The sequence below is a fragment of the Lissotriton helveticus genome, chromosome 7, assembly GCF_964261635.1.
Source record: "Lissotriton helveticus chromosome 7, aLisHel1.1, whole genome shotgun sequence".
NCBI lineage: Eukaryota > Metazoa > Chordata > Amphibia > Caudata > Salamandridae > Lissotriton > Lissotriton helveticus.
Genome location: NC_136068.1, coordinates 96309759 through 96332073, shown reverse-complemented (window position 1 = coordinate 96332073; position 22315 = coordinate 96309759). Strand labels below are relative to the sequence as shown.

The window sequence follows — 22315 nt, the reverse complement described above, 5'->3', positions numbered from 1 at the left end:
GCACAGATCCAGGCACACGCTTCACATGCACAGACTGACAAGGACATAAACGGATGTTGCCTTCCAACACCCACCCACACAGACCTCTGCCCACACGTTTCATTTGCAGACTACCCCATTCGCCCCGAAGGCACACTAATGCCAACATACATGCAAAAAACATACACACCAAGAGGCAGAGACAAACATATATAGTCCCTAGCTTGAAAGTAAGGAGTGACACACAGATATGATAATGTGAATACATATTAACAAGCAACATATCACCAGAGGTGAACAAATACTGTTCAGTACAAATCCAATGATTCAAAATCACAGATCCTTGTATATACCAATGCATATAGCATTCTGAGCACAAGAGCGAGCCTGGATTGTCAACCTACTGAATACCAAAATCACTTTGGTTTTTTAGAAGGAGTAAAAATATGCAAATAATTCCCACGAAATTTCATTGTATGTCAGATATCTTCATACAAAATAACTGCTGGTGTCATGAAAATCTAACTGAATTTTACAGTTTGTTGGTTTGTCAATATCAGCTTCGGGGTACACAAAAGCCTTTCACTCATGACACAAATATTTATATATCAACACATGCATACAACAAATATATCTGTACATTTAATAAAAAAATAGCAGGAAGATGTGCAGCGAGGAAGTGTTTTTATTTTTTTACCCACCACCCATTTGCCCGCCCACCACTTCCCATAGATGCCAGTCGCCACTACCTTAAAAAAAAAAAAACCTTTTCCATCATAGGTTAAATCAACATAGCACTGTGACAAGAAGGAATATTCCACAAAGAACATACTGAAGACTGCTCACTGACTGTGTTGTGGGGAGAATTTATTTACTAAAAGTCAATCAAAAGGAAGCAATGAAATAGAAAACACACAAACAGCAAAAATAGTTAAAAAGGAGAGACTATTTCCACTCCTCTAAGCATTCCTCAAGTCTGCACTGGGTTCTCGCACATGGAGGGATTGGGAAAATATCTTCACCAACTAACACCAGGCTTAACCGCTTCATGCGCTTTATCTAGTATGTAAGGCATTAGCATAGTGTAAATCCCACTATGGTGTAGCTATACTGCACATCCAGCTGTGGTGTAAGACTCTTGTAAGCCCCGTGGTGTGTTATTATATTGTAAACCTTGCTGTGGAGTTAGTACCCTGTAGGTTTTGCTATTCTGACAGTGCATTGTAAAGCCTGCTGTGGAAGCTACTTTGGTGTAAACTTACTATGGTGGCGTAGATTAAAAAACGCATTGTTTTTTTCCTATATTGTAATCCTAGTATGATATTAGTATATTGTAATGCTTAAAGTGGTGTAAGAGCATTGTCCACCCTGTTATGGTGTTAGTATATTGTAAACCCTGCTGTGGAGATTGTATACTGTAAAACCTGATGTGGTGTTTCTTTATTATCGTAAACCCCAGCTGTGGTGTTGGTACACCGTAAGCACTCATGTGCTCTAGTACGCTGTAAACCCAGCTGTTGTGTTATTCAATTGGAAACCCTGCTGTAAGTGTTAGTTTATTGTAAATCCTCCTGTGGTGCTATTATACTGCAAACTCTGCTATGGTCTTATTGTATTGTAAACTCTGCTATGGTGTTAGTGTTCTGTAAACTCTGCTATGGTGTTAGTGTACTGTAAACTCTGCTATGGTGTTAGTGTACTGTAAACTCTGCTATGGTGTTAAATACTGTAAAGTCTGATTTGATTAAACTGTAAAAGCCTGTCATGGGTGTCTGCATATTGTAAAAACTGCTATGATGTTAATAATGGAAAGCCTAAGGTGCTGTTTGTATACAGTAAGTCCTGCTGTGGTTTTTCCATTGTAGGCCCTGTGATGGTGTCAGTGTACTGGCAACCGTACTGTAGTGTTAGTGCCTCGTAGATCACGATTTGTGTTTAGTGCATTGTAAATCATGTTTGAGTTTAGTGCACTGTTGGTGAGTTAGTAAATAGTAAGCACTTCTGTGCTGTTAGGTAAACTCTCAGTTACCCTGGTGGTTGGTAGGCTGTTGTAAATCCTGCTGTGGTTTTAGTATAGTTTAAACTCTGCTATTCCTTTAGTACATTGTACCCAAGCTAAAAGGTCTTTCGAAAAAGTCAAGAGCTTCTGGCAGCACACTCTACACTGGACAAAAACAGAATAAACAAAACTTATGCTATGCCTCTCATGGAACAGAATATTAATCTTGCATGTATTTTCACTCTCAGGAATCTATTTATTAGGCACTACTTGTTTTATAAATACACATTTTCCAATACATGTTAAATAACCTTAAAATATATTTTAAAAACAGAGCATTACTAATATACAAAACAATCACCAAAGCATGTTATACTATCCCCTTATAGCCTGCTGCTGAGGGCTATACCGGTTGTTAACGGCCCTGAACCCAATAGGCCTGAGTCGCAAGCGTAGGGTCTTTAACGACAGGTATATGGCCTAAGCGAAAGGACTATAAGGCTATTAGAACATTTCACCCACTAAAGGTAGACTTTTCTAAATTAAAAAGGAAAAAACATGAAGACAAACATTGGAAAGCTGGAGATCCTGGCTTATACCAGCCGGTATAAGCCTGAAGCAATTCCTTTGTCTTCAACGGAGCTCTCAGCTTTCCAATGTTTTAATATAAAACCTATCACGTTGCACCTCAGCAATGATTTTTTTCCCAGACATCAAAATCAAGCAAAAATACATCCAACTTGAGCTTACTACACCACATACAGAGGTAAACAACCATTACGATGCGGTCATAACACCGCAGTACCATTACAACGCGGATTTTACAGCGCAAGTCGTTACCACGACTTGCGCTGGAGGGCGCTCTAGACTAAGGAATAGTGTGATTTACTATTCCAACACCTTCCCTACTGTAGGTAGGCTGGAGTTGGAATAGTAAATCATACTATTCCTAAGTCCAGCACCCTACAGCGCAAGTCATGGTAACGACTTGCGTTGTAAAAGCTGCATTGTGATGGTACTGCGGTGTTATGTACCGCGTTGTACCATCATACATCCCATACAGAGGTTGTCAGCAGTGGAGTCCAGGCATCACTGCATGTACCTTAGAAACGCACCATGAAATATGTCCTGCCTCATCTGCTTCTCACATCTACATCTATCTGTGAAACATACGAGGATTGTTGGATACGATTGAGCTCACATATACCTTTTGTCTTACTCCAGCAGAAGCTGAGGAGCTCCAACTCTGAGTGAAAACGCAGTAACAAACTGTAACCCATCCATCCTGTGAGCCCGCACAGAGGCCTAACAGATACAGGCCTCTTTACATAAAGCAAATTCTAGGCTCACTGCTCATGTTACCACCACCCTGCCCAAACACCGTCTCCATTCCTTCCGGACTGTAGATCTAGGGTGGATGATCATCTGCATAATATTATACCTTATAATTGGAAGCCAAAAGATTCTTAATGAGCAAATTCTTGCCGTAAGGGGATGAAGCACCTATAAGGCGTCTATCTCGTTGTTCCTAGCTCCATGGCACAACTAACAGTCAAGGATTGCATCCTCTGCATAATATTATAGCTTATAATTGTACCATTGTTTACTGTTTAGCATTGGTTTTTTTCTCCTTTTCTCAATTACTATGTTTATTTCATTTTGTCCTCTACCAATTTATTGTAAAGCGCTCTGATATCATTCGGGATCTTGTTCGCGCTATATAAAACTTTATAAATAAATAAATGTACCTGGATTGGACGGCATGTTCATATTGGTCCTCGACACGTAGTTGCTGATGGTGCCGCTGCCCTGCATGGAGAGGTTCTGTGAGCTGGGCACCGCATGGCTGTACCCAGGACCCGACCCATGGCTTCCTGCTGTCATAGTCATGGATGTTGTGGGCATAGTGCTCTGGCCAGACTGCTGCATCGAGACATGGTTAGGGCCTACAAAAAATAAGAGGTCTCACTTTAGTCAAAGAATTGGTGCAAAGGTGTTGTCATAGGCACAAAACGTGGAAGCTACTTGCCAAGAACAGCCCTAGAGCACTGCAAATTGAGCATGACTGCTAGGCCTTCACCCTGCCACTGACCACTAAACCCTTCAGCATGGCAGTGGCCCCACGCTCCTTGTATTCACCTAAGATAGTGACTGCTAGAGCCTTCAAACACTTATGGATGGAGAACAACACTCCCCCAACATCCTTGTCAACTTTCCGTAGTATGCAATGAGGTCTACGCGCTGATATAGGTTTAAGTAAATGTAATTAAGTTTGTTAGACAGCGTGTATTGACACAGGAACAGGTCCAGCCCTTGTGAGCTCTTTCAGCTGACTGGTGGAATCCCCTGCACAGCAAAATTCTATGTTACCTCTTACTCACAGTCAACATCAGCAGATACTAGGCACTAAGCATACAAGTCTGGGTATTAATACTGTCATAACACATGGGATGTTTGTTCTACAGTTCTACCCTCTTATTTCTGGGTTGTAACTCAGGGTTGCCTGTTCCAGGCGTTTCTGAAATGATCTAACTATAGCAAGAGGCCATGCAGAAGTAGAGTCTGACTGAATCCTACATTTCCTGGGTGGCTTGGGGGCCGGTGCACCCAGGCTCCACTCGATTGGGCAACAGAATCTCAAAGGAAGAACAGGGTTTGGTCTCATAAGTGCTCTTTGCTCTCAAACACTTGGTGTTCCCTACTTGAAACTTGATAACTGGATTCAAGCAAAACGGATGATTTGTTACAGGATGAAGGACCACTGTGCGGTCTGGTATTGTACCCTTCCAGGGTTTACTTGTTTAAGGACAATAAGATGAACTCCAGGAAGCAGGATAAGTGCTGCTGGGTAAAATGCATCGCTACTTCACTGGCAGAACGGATGCTCCAGCTCACACTTGGTGGCAACGTTTCTGTACTCAAATTCTGACTCTTCTTTCCAGTGTTGAAATTCAACATTTTCTGGTGGATCAATGCACCATTACTTTGCATGCAGCCAATAATATAGGAGGGAGCGTGTTCCTATACATGCATGGAATGAGTAGTGCACGTATAGAACTGAGTAGTGCTGCCCAAACAAGAGATGCCAGGGTGAGGCAAGTTAGTAGCTGCAAATGTTTGATTTCACAACCAATTTAGATGAAAGGTGGAGTGTTGCAGTATAAACTACCTGAGCTGAAGAAAGAAAAGCAGCAAGACTGCAAAAAAGATCAAAATACGCAAATCTGTCTTTTAGCACTGTATTTTACTGCTAAATGAATCCTCAAGTCAATTTTTGATGAAAGGACACATTTTGCAAAAAACACCGTTTGCGAAAGCAGCCTAGTTTTCTATTTGTTTTTGTATTGTCTCCACACTACTGGGCTGAAACTTTCCACGAACATCAGCAGAATTACACAACATGGGATCATTTGGGGAAATTCATGTACAGAGATTTTTCATGTTAGCTCAGAAATCGAATGGTCTGATTTATAAAGTATATATATTACATATAATCTTTATTTGATAGGGAATTAAAACCATTCACATTTTATAGTTGCTAAAAAACTTATTACAGCTAATATAAAAGTAAAGTACAGTAGTTGTTAAAATTGGGCAATACATCACAAAGTGATAGTTTTCCAATGGTTGCATTGGTTAGTCAAGGGGTATTATCATAGGCGCCTTACGCTCATGAATGTTTCAAATGGAGACAGTCTTAGCAACAGTTGATACATCGCAGAAGTGCAAGTACTCGATCAGTTGCATTGCTTGATCAGTAAATTAATCGATGCGGCAGAGAGCTCCTGACACAGGACTACTGCCACATTGGCAGTCTGGTTCCCATATTGCTGGTTAGGTGTCAGTTCAGCAAATTTATCCCATAAATTTGGCAAATCTAGCTGCAAATCTACAGGAAGGTTCACTAAAACCAATGCCCAATCGCTTCCTTGCATGTTTGTGTGTTTATTTCATGGAAACGTGGTTTGCTTAATCTTTTTTCAGAGGTAAAGGGCTGAACAAACACAAAGTAAAGAATATGTGCCAGTGATTCTTTGTGATAGGTGCAAAGGCGGCAAGACTATCAGTTCTGGGCGTTTCCACCTTTAGGCTATTTCACCCATGTCAGCCACTGGCTGCCGGCATGGCTAGCGGTTGGTGGGGGGGAGGGGGGATGAGGCTTAAGGGATAGCTTGGGAAAAAAAAAACTTTCCGCTGCCAGGTTTCGCGTCTTCTCTCAAGCAGGCAGCCAGGCTCCCACCCCTAAGCCAATCACAACGCTCCAATGAAGCGTTGTGATTGGTCGTAGCTGTAGAAATGGGTATGTTCTCCATGCAGGCTGTAATGCAGCCTGTATGGAGAACAGGGGAGTGCGCATGACTCTTTTGGGCGGCCTGAGAGGGCTCATCAAACAGTCATTGAGCACAGGAGTGGCTACCACTCCTCCCCTGCAGCTCCACCCCCTCACGCACTGCCGCAGCAGGAGGAAAAAATAAAAAGATAATAACATTCCATTATTATCATTTAATTTTCCTTTCTTAGCTGCTCCTGGCAGTGGGGCAACGCTCCTCCACCTTAGCGGAGGAGCCGCCACTGCTGAAACAGTACCAAACGAAGTCTTACAAATTGAAGTCTGAATCCGTAAGACATAGGTATCCTTAAATATTGTTGCAGCACCAGTTCTGCCATAGCATATAGTTGGTTGCGTTTTGTCTGCAGAACTTTGAGGTCAGCTTCTATTGACTTTCCTCTATTTTGCTTAAGGGGGATCTGAAGCTTCCATAGGTAATGTTAAGAGTCCATGCTGGAATTATCTGCAAATCACTGAGTTTTGCCTCAATGGCAACGATAAAGGGGCATTTGTAATTAGAAAGTTAAGGGAGGCTTGAATTGCATGGGAGGTATGTGTGAGGAGCTGGTGAGACGAATGTTTGAAAAAAGTTGAGGAAAGATATGGCAGAAAGCCTAACCCCTCTGCCCTAGCTAAAAAGATTAATCGGGTTCAGCTGAAGGCAATTCAAAGGCACAGGTACTGCAGATTTTGGGTCTTTGCCCTACGTCAAATTTGGGAGAAAAACTGTGATTACGCCTAATTTCCGATTCCAACTTACTGGGTGTGTAAGGTCATTCTACTAAGGCTTAATTTGGGTGCTGTGTATCCATTGTGTCCAAGTGTGGCAGAGACTTGCTATCACGGTTGCTACGGGTGCAAGACAGACAATGCCTGCATTTTGCAAAACATTGCAGATGCCAGATATAAACAATTAGTTGGTTACAGAATAGAGCATTTTGGATAGTAATAAAAGTGTTATGTGCAACACAGGATAAGAGTAATCTTTTGGTTAGACTACAGCAGCCATTTCTGCAATAATCATTGAGAAAAATAAAGTCAAATCATGCTCAAATCGCCTTATGGCAGTGGGGCTGCGGGACATCAAATAATTATCAAGACACCACTTGGTTTTTAATAATTTTCCCTTTTCCTTCTTATTTTCTAGAGTACCTCACACCAAATTCAGAGATCTATGATGTAAGCTTGAACAGGATCACAGAATGTTATGAACAGGCCCACCTTTTGTGGGAGTTAACTTGGAAGGGGGATATAAAGTATGGGCCCATAAAAGTCAATAGAACTTGTTAAACCTGAATGCTAAACACAACTCAGCTGGTCCACAATGTGTTGGTTTGTGAGTTATTCATCAAAGTAAAAAGAGTAACTGTTCTCTGTGACCGGACAACGTGAAAGCTGGGAAGCTCCAAAGAGAAGGGATGCTCCCGAGTACTCACCATTGGAGATCTGGCCCTGGATGAGGGCGGAGGGGGGTAGGCCTGTCCCAATGGCGTCACTCAGCGTGCTCTGTGCATTCAGGGACTGGTTCGAAGAGCTAGGGTTCATCGCGCCAGGTCCAAGATTCATATTTTGTGTTGGCGGCTACAAAGAGCGATAGAAGAAAAAAAATATTAGAATATGTAACCCACCATTGAGTTTTCTCTTCTATTCCCCTCTTATATAAAAAAACCAATAATGGCATTTTATTGCAATGGATCCCACGTTATGCTCAGTGTCAGGGGTTTGCTGGTCAGTAACAATAAAAGAAGGACAGATATTTCTTTACATTGAATCCCCTTGCTGCCCAGCAGTGCAACCATGATGCAAACAAGGATTCTTACATTCTCTGTCTCACCATTAGTGGTGCACTAAATATTCTTGAGGTTGTATACAAGGCATTTTTCTGTGGGGTTGCTGGCAGGGCACAGCACTTCTAGAACCACCATTAGCTGCTCTTGTGTGGATTGGAGAGTTTGGGGATGGAAAAGCATGGAGTCAGCAGATGAAGTTTGCCATCTGTACCTGTGCTGCATCAAAACAAGTTGGTTACTCATGTCACCATTTCACACATTCAAAGAAAACTTTCTACAACTTCATACCTGGGTTCTGTCCACTCTAAAGCAAGAGGAAGGTGAGGTGTATTTCCTAAGTTCCTGACTACATGCACACAGTCCCAGATTCCAATCACCAAAAATCATAAGATTCCTTTCAATACCATGTGGCTGACATATAAATAGGTCTACTACTACTGAGTTGTGTAAATATTTTTGTGATGTTAAAAATAAAAACAAATGTTTTATGTGTAGTTTAGGCCTGGCTTTGTTACCTGTTAAAACTTTCCACTCTCTCATCACATCTCAGTTTGTGTAATTTAGTCTAGACTGGCCTGTAAGCTGATTTTAAAAATACAGCCTTATGTTTGGGATATTTATGCAATTACAATGTTCTCTGTAAAGCGCCTTGCCGCACCTTGGAACCCGGTCAGCACTATTATCATTTAAATCAGTAGTTCTTAACCTGCTCTCTGGGGACCCCTCGGGGTGCCGGATGGCTATTCAGGGGATCCATAACTGTTTAGAAAATGTAATAATATAACAAGAATATCAAAGTGTATGTAAATAAAGAAGCAAAATTAACCCCTTCCGCACTACCTGCCCAGTGCTGCCGTCGGCCAATGGCCGACACGGCCCCGCCCATTTTGCGGTAGTGCTGCACTTCCGCAATATTGCAGGCGCATGACACGGGTTAAAAATTGTACAACGTTAAGTAAATGTGTAGGAATTTTCACTGAATATAGAATGGAAGACTGTTGGCTTCAATTGAATTTAGAAGAGCCTCAACCTTCCCATTAAAATAAAAATTTCGTTTTTTATATTTGTTTGTCAATTAAATTAAATATTTCATTTTTGCATACTTGTTTGATGAATGCTTATTTCTGTGTATTGTTTTGAGGTTCAAATCATCCACATTCCTTAAGCCGGAATTCCCAGATTCCGATAATGACTCAGTGGGGTCTACGGATTCCAGTAATGACTCAGTGGTGGTCCTCAGATTGCAGTAATGATTTAGTGAGGGTCCCTGGATTCCAATAATAGTTAAGTGTGGATCTACAGAAGTCAAACTATTTTAAGAAAGACTGATTGAAATAAATACAATTAATGGCAGCAAGTGTGTCTCACTCCACTGCTCGTCTTCAGCAAAAAAACTGTTATTTTAACCATAACTACCATCTCACTAAACATACAGATACTTAGTCTGAGTAAGGAAGTATATGAAAATGTGGGAGAGTATGCAAGAGATAGCATTCACTCCTGTAAGATGGGGAAGTGGTTTCTAGGGTGATGATTTTTGGACTAGAAGACCTCAAATGTCTGAGCCTGACCCTGCCCCAAGCCTCTAGGCTCAGCCGTAGATGAGTGGGTCAACAGCATAGCCAGGCCATGGTACTGAAAACTGACACCCAGTAGGGTCTAGGCCAGCTGGTGTGCATCTGAAGTGTTAAGGAGGGGCAAAGGTGTGTTACAGCAGAAATACATACACAACTTAGGACTCTCCTTGGCAAGGTAAGTGAAGAGAAAGTCTGGAAGCTTGCAGCACTTCATGTAAATGTGATGATTATCAATGGAAGGTTATGTTCAAGAGACTCCAACTTTCAAAGCACTACAAAAATCCAAGTAAAAGGGGTAATGGTGTATCTAGGAATCACAACAGAGAAGCTGGAGGCCAGTGAAACTGGTGGTGTTGTTTTTTCTTATTATTTGGGTAGGTTTATATAGCGCTAACTCGACTCGAAGGTATCAGGGCGCTTTACATGAGCACAAATTGTGTTACAGACAGACACATTCATTTTGTTAGGCATGGGGATATTTAGTGATTTGCGCAGAATCAGAGGATGTTGACCGTCCTTGCTGAGACTCAAACACGGTTCCCCAGCTTAGAGGTCGACCGCTCTAGTCGTTAGGCCACATCCTCTTCTGCAGCAGGGTAAAATGTAGATAAATCAGAAGTAAATCTCAACTTAAAGTAACCCTTTTCGACAGCTCATGGCTAACAAATGGGTTGCACAATTTACGTATTGCACCCGTCTTCATCTCCAGAATTCCCCTATTATGTGCAGCAACATTGAATGCTTAGTGTGACTAAGCACCTAAAAGCAAATGAATTCCAGCGTGCGAGCACTATAGAAAAACTTAAATAAACCGATTGAAACTTGGAAAGGAATGGAGGACACATAGCATGCTAAGGCACTGGGCAGCTCATTCCAGTACATGTGCAATCAATCTCAGGTGCTGACTACCTAATCGTACAAATTATTACAGTGGGTTATAGTATTTACTGGGTGTGCAATTTTCCAAGCCGTTTTTTCCTTTCATGTTGTGGGGGTATTTGTTAAGTAATGTGAAGGAGAAAATGTCAAATGTGCACTAATTGAACATTATAAAAATCCAGGTTTGTGTTTGAATCAAGATTTCAAGAAGAGGTGGACTAAGGGCCTGTGTGGATTATTTAAGGTTTTTTTGAGTACAGATGCAACCAGCGAAATAATCCTCGGTGCAGAGCCTCTGAAAGGGGTTCAGGAGCCACTAGTCAGCATTACCCACCTTACTATCCCCAATTCTTGATTGACCGGCATGTCCTCTCTCTTCGTAGTCCCCACTTGAGCTCATGATTAGCCCTACCCAACTGCAGCCTGTCATTCCCAAGAGAAGGAACATTCACCCAGGACCCTTGTCCTTCTCAGGTGCAAACCCATCTTCTCCCAAGCACTGTCATCCCATGGGTGAGACATTCAACCTCCTTGACCCCTGTCCTCACTCAAATGAGATGTCTCCTTATTTCTGGTCCTCTGCCTCCCCTCCTGCACCAGAGGAACCCTTTCCCCTTCCTGTCCACTTGTCTTCCCACTGATGAGAACCCGTCCTGCCTGAGGTCTCTCTAATCCTGGATGAGGCTCAGTACTCACCGCAGGAAGCAGACTTTGCATGTTCTGGTTGGAATCTGCGATGGTGGCCAAATAGACAAGGTTCCGATGCAGAAGTTGCTGGTATCTGTGGGGGAAGGAGGATTAAGTACAGAATTTTGGGGGCAACCAGGCCAAGAAGAAAACATGTCCATTTATAATCACTGCTGCATTGGCATGGAACTGAACTACTTTCTCAACTAATCATTTTACATCTGTATTTGAAGGTTACATTGAGATGAAGATTAACAAGCTGAAATCTCCCTAGAATGAGATGAGCCCCGGATGCACACAGCTACCCGTAAAACACTGCAGACCACAGCTCTTCCGTTAAATGTTGTCCACTCCTGGTTCAGAATTGTGTTACACTATCTATAGAAAACAGTTTTTTTGCTAACAGTGGCTCTCCATGCTAAATGAATGGGTTTCCTTATCAATCCACATTACTGCATTCATAAACACATACTCTGGGCTATATGTAGGAAGCCTAATTGCGCTCGCAAATGCTGAAATTCGCAGAATTTCAGCATTTGCGAGCGCAATTAGGGCAGTGTACTACGTAGCAGACAAAAACCAACATGCAAAATAAGGAATCTCAAAATTTGCAATTCCTTATTTTGCTATTGCATTTAAGGAATCGCAAATTGCGATTCTTTAAATGCAATGTAGGAAGCACCCAAGTTGTGCGACTTTTGGCTAAAGGAATCGCAAAATACCACCAACTTCAGGTTGGTGGTATTTTGCGATTTTGAAAAATGCACTTTTTGGCATTTTTCAAAGGGCCATGTGGGTCACATACATGCCCTTAGGGCATGTATGTGTGCCACGTGTGCACACATGTCAATTTTCAGGGGTGCAAAAGGTTGTCCTATTGACACCCTTACAACCCTGAAATTGCATTCTCAATTTGCCATTCTCTAATTCTAGCCCATAGGACTGAATGAGAAGGTATTCCTTAAATAAGGAATAAGTGGGATTCGCAATAAAATGCGCTAATCCTACCTCCATTTCGTTTTGCGATTCTCTAATTGCGATTCCCTAAAAATCGCAATTTGAGAAACGCAAAATGAAAATTACCTACATAAGCCCCTCTGTGAGGTATTTACATGGGGTGCTGGAGCAGTCAGTGGTTATCCTGTTTGGATAATGTCATTTACCAGTGTATGAGTGGTGTAGTGTAGAGAGGACAAGCTGTTAAGCCTTACTCCAAAGATGAAGTGGGTTAGAAACTAAGGGCCTGACTACGATAGAGGCAATGGAACCGCCGTCAGGATCCACAGCTCTCGGACGCCAGACTGCCGCCTCCGCCAGGATCAGAGATTGCCCCCAGCGCCTAGAGACCCTTACGGGGGATTGTGCGCTTTACAAATGTGGATTATTATTATTATTAACGCGGCAGCGGTCGGAGCAGCGTCCACGAAAGGCATCTGTGCCAAGGCAGGCCCCGCCATCAAGATCACAATATCCCTTTCTGACAGCCTTTTCATGGTGGGAAAACAGACAGAAAAAGATTGTCGGAAAGGTATTTGAGGCCACAAACTGGGCCCCTGGAGGCCTAGGGAAAGAGTCCCTATGGACACATATAGTGCCTCCACTGACCTCCGAGCACCGTGTGCCATGCACAACATGGTGCATGGCACACAATGAATGGACATGCAGGGGGTGCAGCACGGCGCAGGCACGTGCTGCGGCCCTTTTACTTTGCCGTAGCATGTCCCCGCCATGGTACAGAGCATGTTCCAAACGCCAGAACAACAGTCAAATCCAAAAGGACTTTATTAACAGATAAAATACACCAGTTAAAACTAAAATATATCTAGAAGGTGCAAGTCCATTCCAGGGCTGCACACAACCCAAAACATTATTATAACTCCTTTCCACTAGATTCCTGTTCACATTAGTTACTTTGCGGCATGAACCTGTGCCAATGGATTGCCTAAAAAAACTTCAGAGATTCTCCTAACAAAAAAGTAGTAAACACTCTTCCAAACTTTCCAATGATGTGCAGCTAAAGTCAGGAACTCCTTCGCCATCAGAAATTGTTTTTTTAAGCACACACCTAACAGAGAAACCGTCTTTTGAGATCTCTGGCAGTCAGTCTTATCACAACGCATAGTACAATGTGGAAACCTCAGTAAACTGATCAAACTTCTTGAATGTGCCCTTGTCCGCACTAAAGAAAATTGCAAAATAAATAAGATGCAATTGGAGTATACAGACATACACTCTGAAAGAGACACTAGCTTGTGGTATTACCTTTTTTAACAAACACTTGCAGCTGCACCATCTTGCATTTCTCAAAATGCATACCCCAAATATCACACATCCTATCAAAAGGACTATGTGATCTTGGAGGGCGCGCCTACTCTACGGATCAATTATTTGCTAGCCAGTGCTGCAGTCCCCCCTGTGCAATTAACATTTTTATATTCACAACTTGTAGAGCATTGACAGTTTCCTGAAAGATCTGCTGACCAGGACCAACCCCGACTGCTTGCCAGCCCAGTGCTGCTGTCACTCTAATTTATGCATACGGTGTCCACCTCTACGGGCGGATAAGGACACGTCTAAGGAGCCATCTGAGGTGAGCCACACTACTCGTGGTCCCTGTCCCGCAGGGGCTGCTCCAGCGCGGAACCCCGTCAGCAGACAACCTGCTGCCCCGACAGCCCTGCTTGTTAATTCTGTTTTAGTGGGATCGAGTGGCAACAGCAACAAGCCATCTCAGATATTTACACCTAGCCGCGGAATGTGCTCCATAAGTCATTGTATTAAAAAAATTTACCCCCTCTACGCCCAGGCCACATTGAAACAGTCGATCAGCTAACGAACAAAGCAACGTATTGCCTTAGTTCCATTCATGGGTGCATTACCAGTTTTGTTAAAAAACATAATTGTCAATCGCAGGGTGCAATGGATGTGGAACAATGTAAAGAATGACATTGGCGACTGTATTATAATTAATCTTCGCAACTTTAAATTGGTGGAGTTTATCTTCAATAGACTTGCGAACTGCCAAGGTCTTCCACAAGGTATACTGCTGGTCCCTTTGGGTTTCTTCTACCAGCCCAATCTCACAGACTTTCCTCCTAGACATGGTCCTGGCCAGGTAGTAGCAGGACTTAGTCCCTACCTACGTTTAATCGATTGGATGCCTTTGAGGTTGACTGACTGCTATGCGATTCAGAGGTTAGCCCTCTCACAGGGGCTCGCTTAGATTCCTTCATGCATGCCACGTTAACAACCACCATAGCTGTGCCTGATACATCAGTGAGCTTTTATAATTCTTCTATGGCTACATAAGGCTGTGAACGAAGTAATGTAAACACGGTCATCATTTCTCAACCACTTCTGACCAAGATCAACCCTCTTGCTACCACCTTGCATTCTGGAAGTTCTTCTGGTACCATTCGGTCTTCAAAAGACTTGGTCATTCCACCTGTAGGCAACTCTGGATCTGAATATACTTTTCTGGAACATTGCGGGTCTTGGGGGCAAAAGTGTGAATAAGACCTGGCTATCACTAATTAACAGCCAACAGATTATTCGTCTCAAGGAAACGTGGTCCCGGACTGATATACATCTCAATGCTTTCTATTCAGTGTTCCCCCTGGCACCCAACTCGTCATCTACTTTAATATGAGTCAGTGTCCCATTCCGGTGGATAAGGCTAGTGGTGGGGACAACACTGGTTTTTGTGATCTTTCTCAATGTACTTATAATCTCTGTGATGCTAGACTAAACATGTTGTTGAAAACTCATGACCTGATTCTCACTGTTGATTTGGCTGACAATGAAGCTCGCAGCCGCGTAACGTATACGGGGAGAGGTACTGGGTCGGTGATCGATTTTACTGCACTCTCAAAGAGCTGGGCGAGGAAGGTGGGTGGACTTTAGGTTTCGCCCACTCTGCTGATCGATCAAAACCCCCTGGCCATAAGCCTTAGTGTAGGTTTGTCAGCAACAGAATACAAAATATTCGGACAGCTTAATTATACCACAAATGGGGGTACTTGGAGGAAGTTGCAGGACGTGGAGCTAAATGCTCTCTTTAGCCAACGTCTGGAAACATAGAATGAGTTTGATATATGCCTGAACCAGGAATCTGTCCCTAACTCAGTTTTAGGAGCATTCGCTGAAATTTATAAGCAGGTATCTGTTTATTTAATGGCTCCTAAGTGTCGTCAAGTTCCAGAATTAAATAAGTGGTTTGATAAATCCTGCACACAGGCCCATAGCAGTGTCATCAAAGCAATAAAAAACCTCCCTGAGAAACTTGGGTGAATTCAGAAGGTGTAGAAAACTTTATAAAGAGGTGATAAAGGAAGGAAAGTTGTGATTAGGAGGGAGGCCTATTAGCAGCTTACAGCTGCACTTGCTGGCTATGACTCTGATCTTTTCTGGAGGACAGTCAACACACCTTTTTTCCCACTAGTACTTCTTCGAGAATTGATACAAACATCCTCAATCAAGTGTGGGTTAGTCATTCCACCAAGCTACATGACTTTCATGACCCAACCTCTCTCGAGAGTGCAAGTGCAACAACCAGTTTGGGCAGTACAGAAGATTTCACTTTTACTGTAACTGTGGCGATAAATAGGTGCCAATGTAACATGGTGTCTGGGCCAGACGGTATCTCCATCGATCTGTTCAAGGGCAATCTGACATTCTGGGCCCCCTTACTGATGAGATTGTTCACAAGTGTGTTGCTAGCCAGCCCTCCTAAATCCTGGTCCAGGGCGATTCTCATCCCGATTTTCTAAAAGGGGGCAGGAGTGATTCTCACTGTTACAGGCCTATAACTTTTTTTTTCTTTTTCCAAAACTCTTTTTTTTATTAAGATCGCAGAGATAAACATACACAGCGCTCCGAACCCCGGAGGGGCTGTGACAACAATAATGCATCATAGTGTGCGATTCATTTAACTGTAAAAGGATCATTCCTTCCACCCTCCACCCCACACCCCAACTACCCAACCCTCCCCTCCCTCCTGTTGCACAATGTCTCTTCGATACTGTTTTGGGTAATCATACAAAAATTCGTATATGCATCCTTGTCTCGACATGCCCATTACAACTGCCCTTCTTCGCCTCCCGGCGGTGGTGGTGGCTCTAGCACAGTCCCCTGTAGTCTGCCCATCTTTTCCATATTTTATAGTGTTTTGTGGGGCAGCCTCTGGCCTCAAACACCGGTCGTTCCAGTCCCATGCAAAAGTCTAGTCCTTTCTTCCACCCAATCACCTTGGGGGCCCTGGGATCTTTCCAGGCCTGTGCCATATCTCGTTTGGCTAGTGTAAGACCCAGCAGCAGCAAGTGCCGTTTGTAGGCGTTGCTTCCCACCCCTTCTAGCACATGGAGCAGGCCCAATTTTGCCGTACGGGGAAGGTCCCATCCCAGCACTTCAGACAGACAGTCCCACACACCAGTCCAAAATCTCGCCAGGCCACTGCATTCCCACACTGTATGTAAGAGGGTGCCTAGTTCATGGCCACACCGCAAGCACGCCGGGGACTCAATCAGACCAGCTCTCCACAATCTCTCTCTGGTATAATAAGCACGGTGTAGGTATTTGAATTGTATTAGGCGTAAGCGGACAGCTATTGCTGCCCCCCTGGGGGACTCGCCGCCTCCCGCCAGTCCTCTTCCCCCAACTCACCCACATCTCGCTCCCAGCGGTCTCTCAGGGGCTGGAGGTCTGAGGAACAGTGTGTCACCAATGTCTGGTATAGTTTGGATATCTTTTTGTCTTCCAGATCCCCCATAAATACCTTTGCCTCTATCGGGCTAAATTCGGGTAGAGTGTCTAATCCCACAAGCGCGGGTGCAAGGGCGTGCCTAAGCTGTAAGTATCGAAAGAATTGCGTGCGGAGCATGTCAAATTCCGCGCTGAGTTCCTGAAAGGATTTAAGTGTGGTGCCCTTCAGAACATGGCCCAATGCTGAGATTCCTATCGAGTCCCAGCCTCCGAATCCCCAAAGGGACATCAGGGCCGGTAGCTGCCCATTATGCCAGAGTGGGGTCTGCCCCGTTAGTTTTCCCCACCATCCCATACGACGCAGTGATTGTCGCCATATCTGAAATACTACTTGTGTCGCCCTAGGCAATCTCTTTCGCAGCCGCGCCGAGTATAAGACCGTGTGTAGGGTGTCTGGTTCCATTAGGTACCTTTCTAGGGCATATGCCGGGTCCTTCCTGTCACTGTACCACCAATCGTTCAGGACTACCAGGTGTGATGCTTGGTAATATGATAAAATATCCGAGGTCGCCAGTCCCCCGCAGTATGTGGACAGAAAGCAGGTCCGCAGAGCTACCCGCGACGCCCCACCGGCCCACAAAATTTGGCCTAGAGCAGAGTTGACTAGTCGGAACCATTGCGGTGGTATTGGGTATGGGTGATTCTGCAGTTGATACAGCATTCGGGGAAGGGCGACCATCTTGAAAATGGCGGATCTACCATATATATTAAGGGGCATACGGGACCAGCATTTCATCTCCTGCTGCACCTTGTCCCACACGGGGACCACATTGCGCTCCCAGGCAATTGCCGGCGTGGTCGTTAGAAACACTCCCAGGTATTTAAGACCCCCCCCGCCGCCCTTTGTAGTGTCGAGGCCCACGGCCCGACCTCAAAGTGGTCACCCTGTGTCCAGAGGGTGGACTTCTGCGGTTTCAGGCAAAGGCCCGAAACTTCTCTGAATATTCTCATCATGTCTAGGACCCGCGGCCCAGACCGATTCAGGTTCGTGAGGAAGAACAGAACGTCATCCGCATACAGTGCGATAATGTCTGGCGGTCCCGCCTGCCACTCAAACCCCCTCAGTTGTGCATCTATCCGGACCCATGCAGCCAGCGGTTCCATAGCTAAGGCGAATAGGTAAGGCGAGAGGGGGCACCCCTGCCGAGTGCCACGCCCTATCTGGAAGGCTGCCGACACCTCCCCTGCCACCCTCACCGAGGCCGTCAGGTCGGTGTATAAATGTAATGTGTAAATGTAGTTGAGCTTATATAGCGCACAGCTACCCGCAGTGGGTTTCCCGGCGCTTGCTTGGGGAACCCTTCCTGGTATTCCCCTGTGAGATAGCAGGGTATCCACAAGGTGAAAGTCAGGCATCCCGCCGCGAGGGGCCATTGTGGAGATTAAGCAAGCTATTGCCCAGAGTCGCAGAGTGTGAACCCGTGAGTCGAGGAGGCACCGGGGCGAGAATTATCGAGTCCGTGGAATTTTTAGCCCAAGACCCCGCCGAGGCGGGGAATTGAACCCTGGTCCAGGACCGATCTCAGCTTCCGGGTCTGCTGCCTCTAACCCCTGAGCCACACTTCTCCAGCCGGATATAGGACCAGGCCTATATCTTTAATAGCTGCCACGGCTAAGGTTCTGGGCTGGGTAGGGTACTTTTGGGCAAGCTAGAATGTTGAGCTCTCGAGAAGAACATCTTCACTCCAGTTCAATACGGATTCAGGCCTGGACTGAGTACTGCCAGCCAGTGCCTGAACCTCGACCCAAATATGTCCTTGTCAAAGAAGGTTGTCTTTACTTGGCCTTTGACAATGTAGTCAGGTCAAAGTTGTGGAATATGCTATTAACGGAGTGCGCTAACCCACAAATCATCCATCTTCTTGCTCATTTGCATTAGAATGTTGAGGGAAGTATCACATTTGGCCCTAGTGGGGAATGCACCTCTTTAATAAAGATCAGAAAAGGGGTTATGCACATCTGCATGCTGGAATATTCGCAAGCAGACAGGGATTGGATTATGCGGAAAAAGAATTGCCAGCAAAGTTCATGAGTGTCCCCCTTTAGAGAGGTTTTCAAGTTTTCAATGTCATGTTCACTTTCTCCTGGACAAAGTTTTGTTTCCTGCAGTGTCACATAACTTTCACTGAAACCGGCCAGGCGGAAAATTCTAAGAAGAACATTTGTATATGAGTTTACCTTTTGTGGAGCTACTCCATGCACAATGGCAAATGCTTGCTGAAATTTTCTCTTTTAAGTTTACGCTTTCCAGACTGATTACAAGCATTTTGGCATTGTGGTGGAAGACAACTCTTAACGCCTGGTTAACAAACTGCATTATGTGTTGTGTAAATTAGTACCACAGGGTAAACATCCTTTACAACACAACTTTTACCACGCAGTGCCTTTACGACGCAACTTTTACAACGCAAACCATTACAACGCATTGCGCTGGGGGGCGCTCTAGGATAGGGAATAGGTTTAATGTACTATCCAACACCTTCCCTACTATCCACGGGGACTGGAGTTGGAATAGTAAATTAAACTATTCACTATCCAGTGCCCAAAAGCACTACGCGTTGTAATGGTATGTGTTGTAAAACTTGCGATGTAAAGGTAGGCGTTGTAAAAGTATGCGTTGTAACGTCATACATCCGTACCACAGTAGTACTACTCACATAATACCAAATGCAAGTCACAAATCTATGTCAGGAGGCCTCTGTTGCTGCCTCTCCTATCTTTTCTATGTGGAGATTGTTGCTGTGGTGGCAAAGATCTCTGCACACACAGATATATGTTTTAGTAGTAAATGGGAGGGAAAATGGGGAGTGGGTGATAAATGGGGGCTACTGACTAATAAATGGGAGGGGTTAGAGAAACTTAAGGCGGTGTTTAGTGAGGGACATGATAATACAGAACAAGCACCGACAAATGTGTAAGACCATTGCAACATAATAAGAAAACAGGGGGCGGTAGAGGTATCAGCTAGGTCCACCCTCCTATCACAGTAATAGATGCACAAAATCCGGAATGTCGGAAAAGGATCCTAGCTATGGGTGAAAGACTTCCGCTCAATTAGAGTAGGAGAGTCTACAGGCAGGAAAGAAAAGTTGCTTTCTTGAGTCCCCTCACTCACCAGGGTTTCCCCTTGGTGACATGCTTCATCATAGGGGTCCTCTCAATCTGCTGCGGACTGAGGCGTGCTGCGACTTGCGGAGTTACATAGGGGCACAGTGAGAAAAATGTGTAGTGTGGTGATGTGGAGTGGCAGTAGTGAATTAAAATTACCTAACTAGTGGGCGAAGTACCTTTATTCTAGCTCCTAATTGGTATATCTAAAAACAGAGGTGAATACTGGGAAGAGAAACTTAACCATAATGAATTAGGAGTCCCCAGTATAAGTCAACATGTTTCAAGCCTCCCCAAAGCTCTTCTTCAGGACCACACAGGGACCGCCTGTATGTACCCCTCCAAAGGTGACCTATAAATAAGGTGAATGGAAAAAAGTGAATAAATAACTTATTTAAGCGCTGCACCTAGTATGCATGTGCTAATAATGACATGCTACTCATTTGGGAAGGAAATGAGTCAGAAGCCACCGATTTCATCACTTAGCTGAATCTACAAGACCCTTTCCTGAAGTTTACATACACAATGAGTAGGACACAACTTGTCTTCCTAGATTTGAACATCTTCACAATGAACGGCGTATAAAAACCAGCACCCACTTCAAACCGACTGCAAAAAACTGCCTCCTTATTTACGACGGTACAAAAGGGGGTGGTGATGGACAAAGCATCTGAATCAATCAAACACTCACACCCAGGCAAAAGATCTGGGTTTAATCCATCGCCGCTCTTTAGCCCACTCTGCCACCCCAGTTCAGACATGGCTATATGCAAATCAGTCTGACCCTGTGCCTCATGGGAACAGTCCAGCCCGAACTGCCAAGCCATGTCTTCCCTGGACCGGAAACAAACTTCCGAGGACCGGTTTCTGGCATTCCAGCCGTCTTCAGCCCAGCTTGCTTGAATCCAGTGGCAAAGTGAGCAAGGGACTCACGTCTGAGCATACCCTGCCACACTTATGGCGGCCAAAAGCGGTACAAAAGGGGGTGGTGATGGACAGAGCATCTGAATCAATCAAACACTCACACCCAGTCAAAAGATCTGGGTTTAATCCATCACCGTTCTTTAGCCCACTCTGCCACCCCAGTTCAGACATGGCTATATGCAAATCAGTCTGACCCTGTGCCTCATGGGAACAGTCCAGCCCGAACTGCCAAGCCATGTCTTCCCTGGACCGGAAACAAGCTTCCGAGGACCGGTTTCTGGCATTCCAGCCGTCTTCAGCCCGGCTTGCTTGAATCCAGTGGCAAAGTGAGCAAGGGTCTCACGTCTGAGCATACCCTGCCACACTTATGGCGGCCAAAAGCGGTACAAAAGGCTGTCTTGAATCCACTGGATTCAAGATAGCCTGGCTGATGATGATTATGAATCCGAAACCGGTCCCAGGATGCTGGTTTCCGGTCCAGGGAAGACATGGCATGGCATTTCGGGCTGGACTGTTCCCATGAGGCACAGGGTCAGACTGATTTGCATATTGCCATGTCTGAACTGGGATGGCCGAGTGAGCTAAAGAATGGTGATGGATTAAACCCAGATCAGTTGACTGGGGGTGAGTGTTTGATTTGCTCAAACGCTCCGTCCATCATCCCCTTTTGTATCGCTTTGTTCGCCCTAAGTGTGGCAGGGTATGCTCAGACGTGAGTCCCTTGCTCACTTGGCCACTGGATTCAAGATAGCCTGGCTGATGAGGATTATGAATCCGAAACCGGTCACAGGATGCTTGTTTCCGGTCCAGGTCTAATATCTACAATTACAAGCCTGAGCCGGATAACAACAGCCGACCTACTGTCAATAGAATTTATCTCCCTTGGAGATAATGCAGCAAAGGAAGGCACATTGGCTACATGGAGGAATGAGGGAATCGTCAAGAGCATTCTTGCCGAAAATACTAAATTTGAGGAGTGGGGAATCAGTCTGAAAGAAGAGGCAAAACCAGGATATCCAACTCCCCTTTTAAGGAAGCAGACCAAAAGAGGAGATCATACACGGACAAGTCAAACCACGTACACCGTACTACATGGCGCATGGGGAGCAGATAATGACAACTATGACAGCCCAAGATTGATACAGCGCTCCAACAATGATTGAACCAGTCATGTAACAGGCAGACTAGAGGGAGACACAATTAAACTTCTCTCCTGGAACATCGCCGGAGCAAAAGACATTTTAAATGACTCTAGAAAAACAGACACTTGGAGCACGTATGA

The 22315-nt window shown here is 44.6% G+C and overlaps 1 protein-coding gene across 1 annotated transcript in view; it reads right to left on the bottom strand.

Moving 5' to 3' along the window:
- SS18L1 (SS18L1 subunit of BAF chromatin remodeling complex) overlaps nt 1-22315 on the bottom strand; it is a 70066-nt gene that overhangs the window by 25392 nt on the left and 22359 nt on the right. The window contains exons 3-5 of the mRNA XM_078652949.1: nt 11251-11335; nt 7745-7889; nt 3727-3924 (exon numbers count right to left, since the gene is read on the bottom strand). Coding sequence (XP_078509075.1) covers nt 3727-3924; nt 7745-7889; nt 11251-11335 — 428 coding nt within the window. The remainder of the gene's footprint in view (nt 1-3726; nt 3925-7744; nt 7890-11250; nt 11336-22315) is intronic.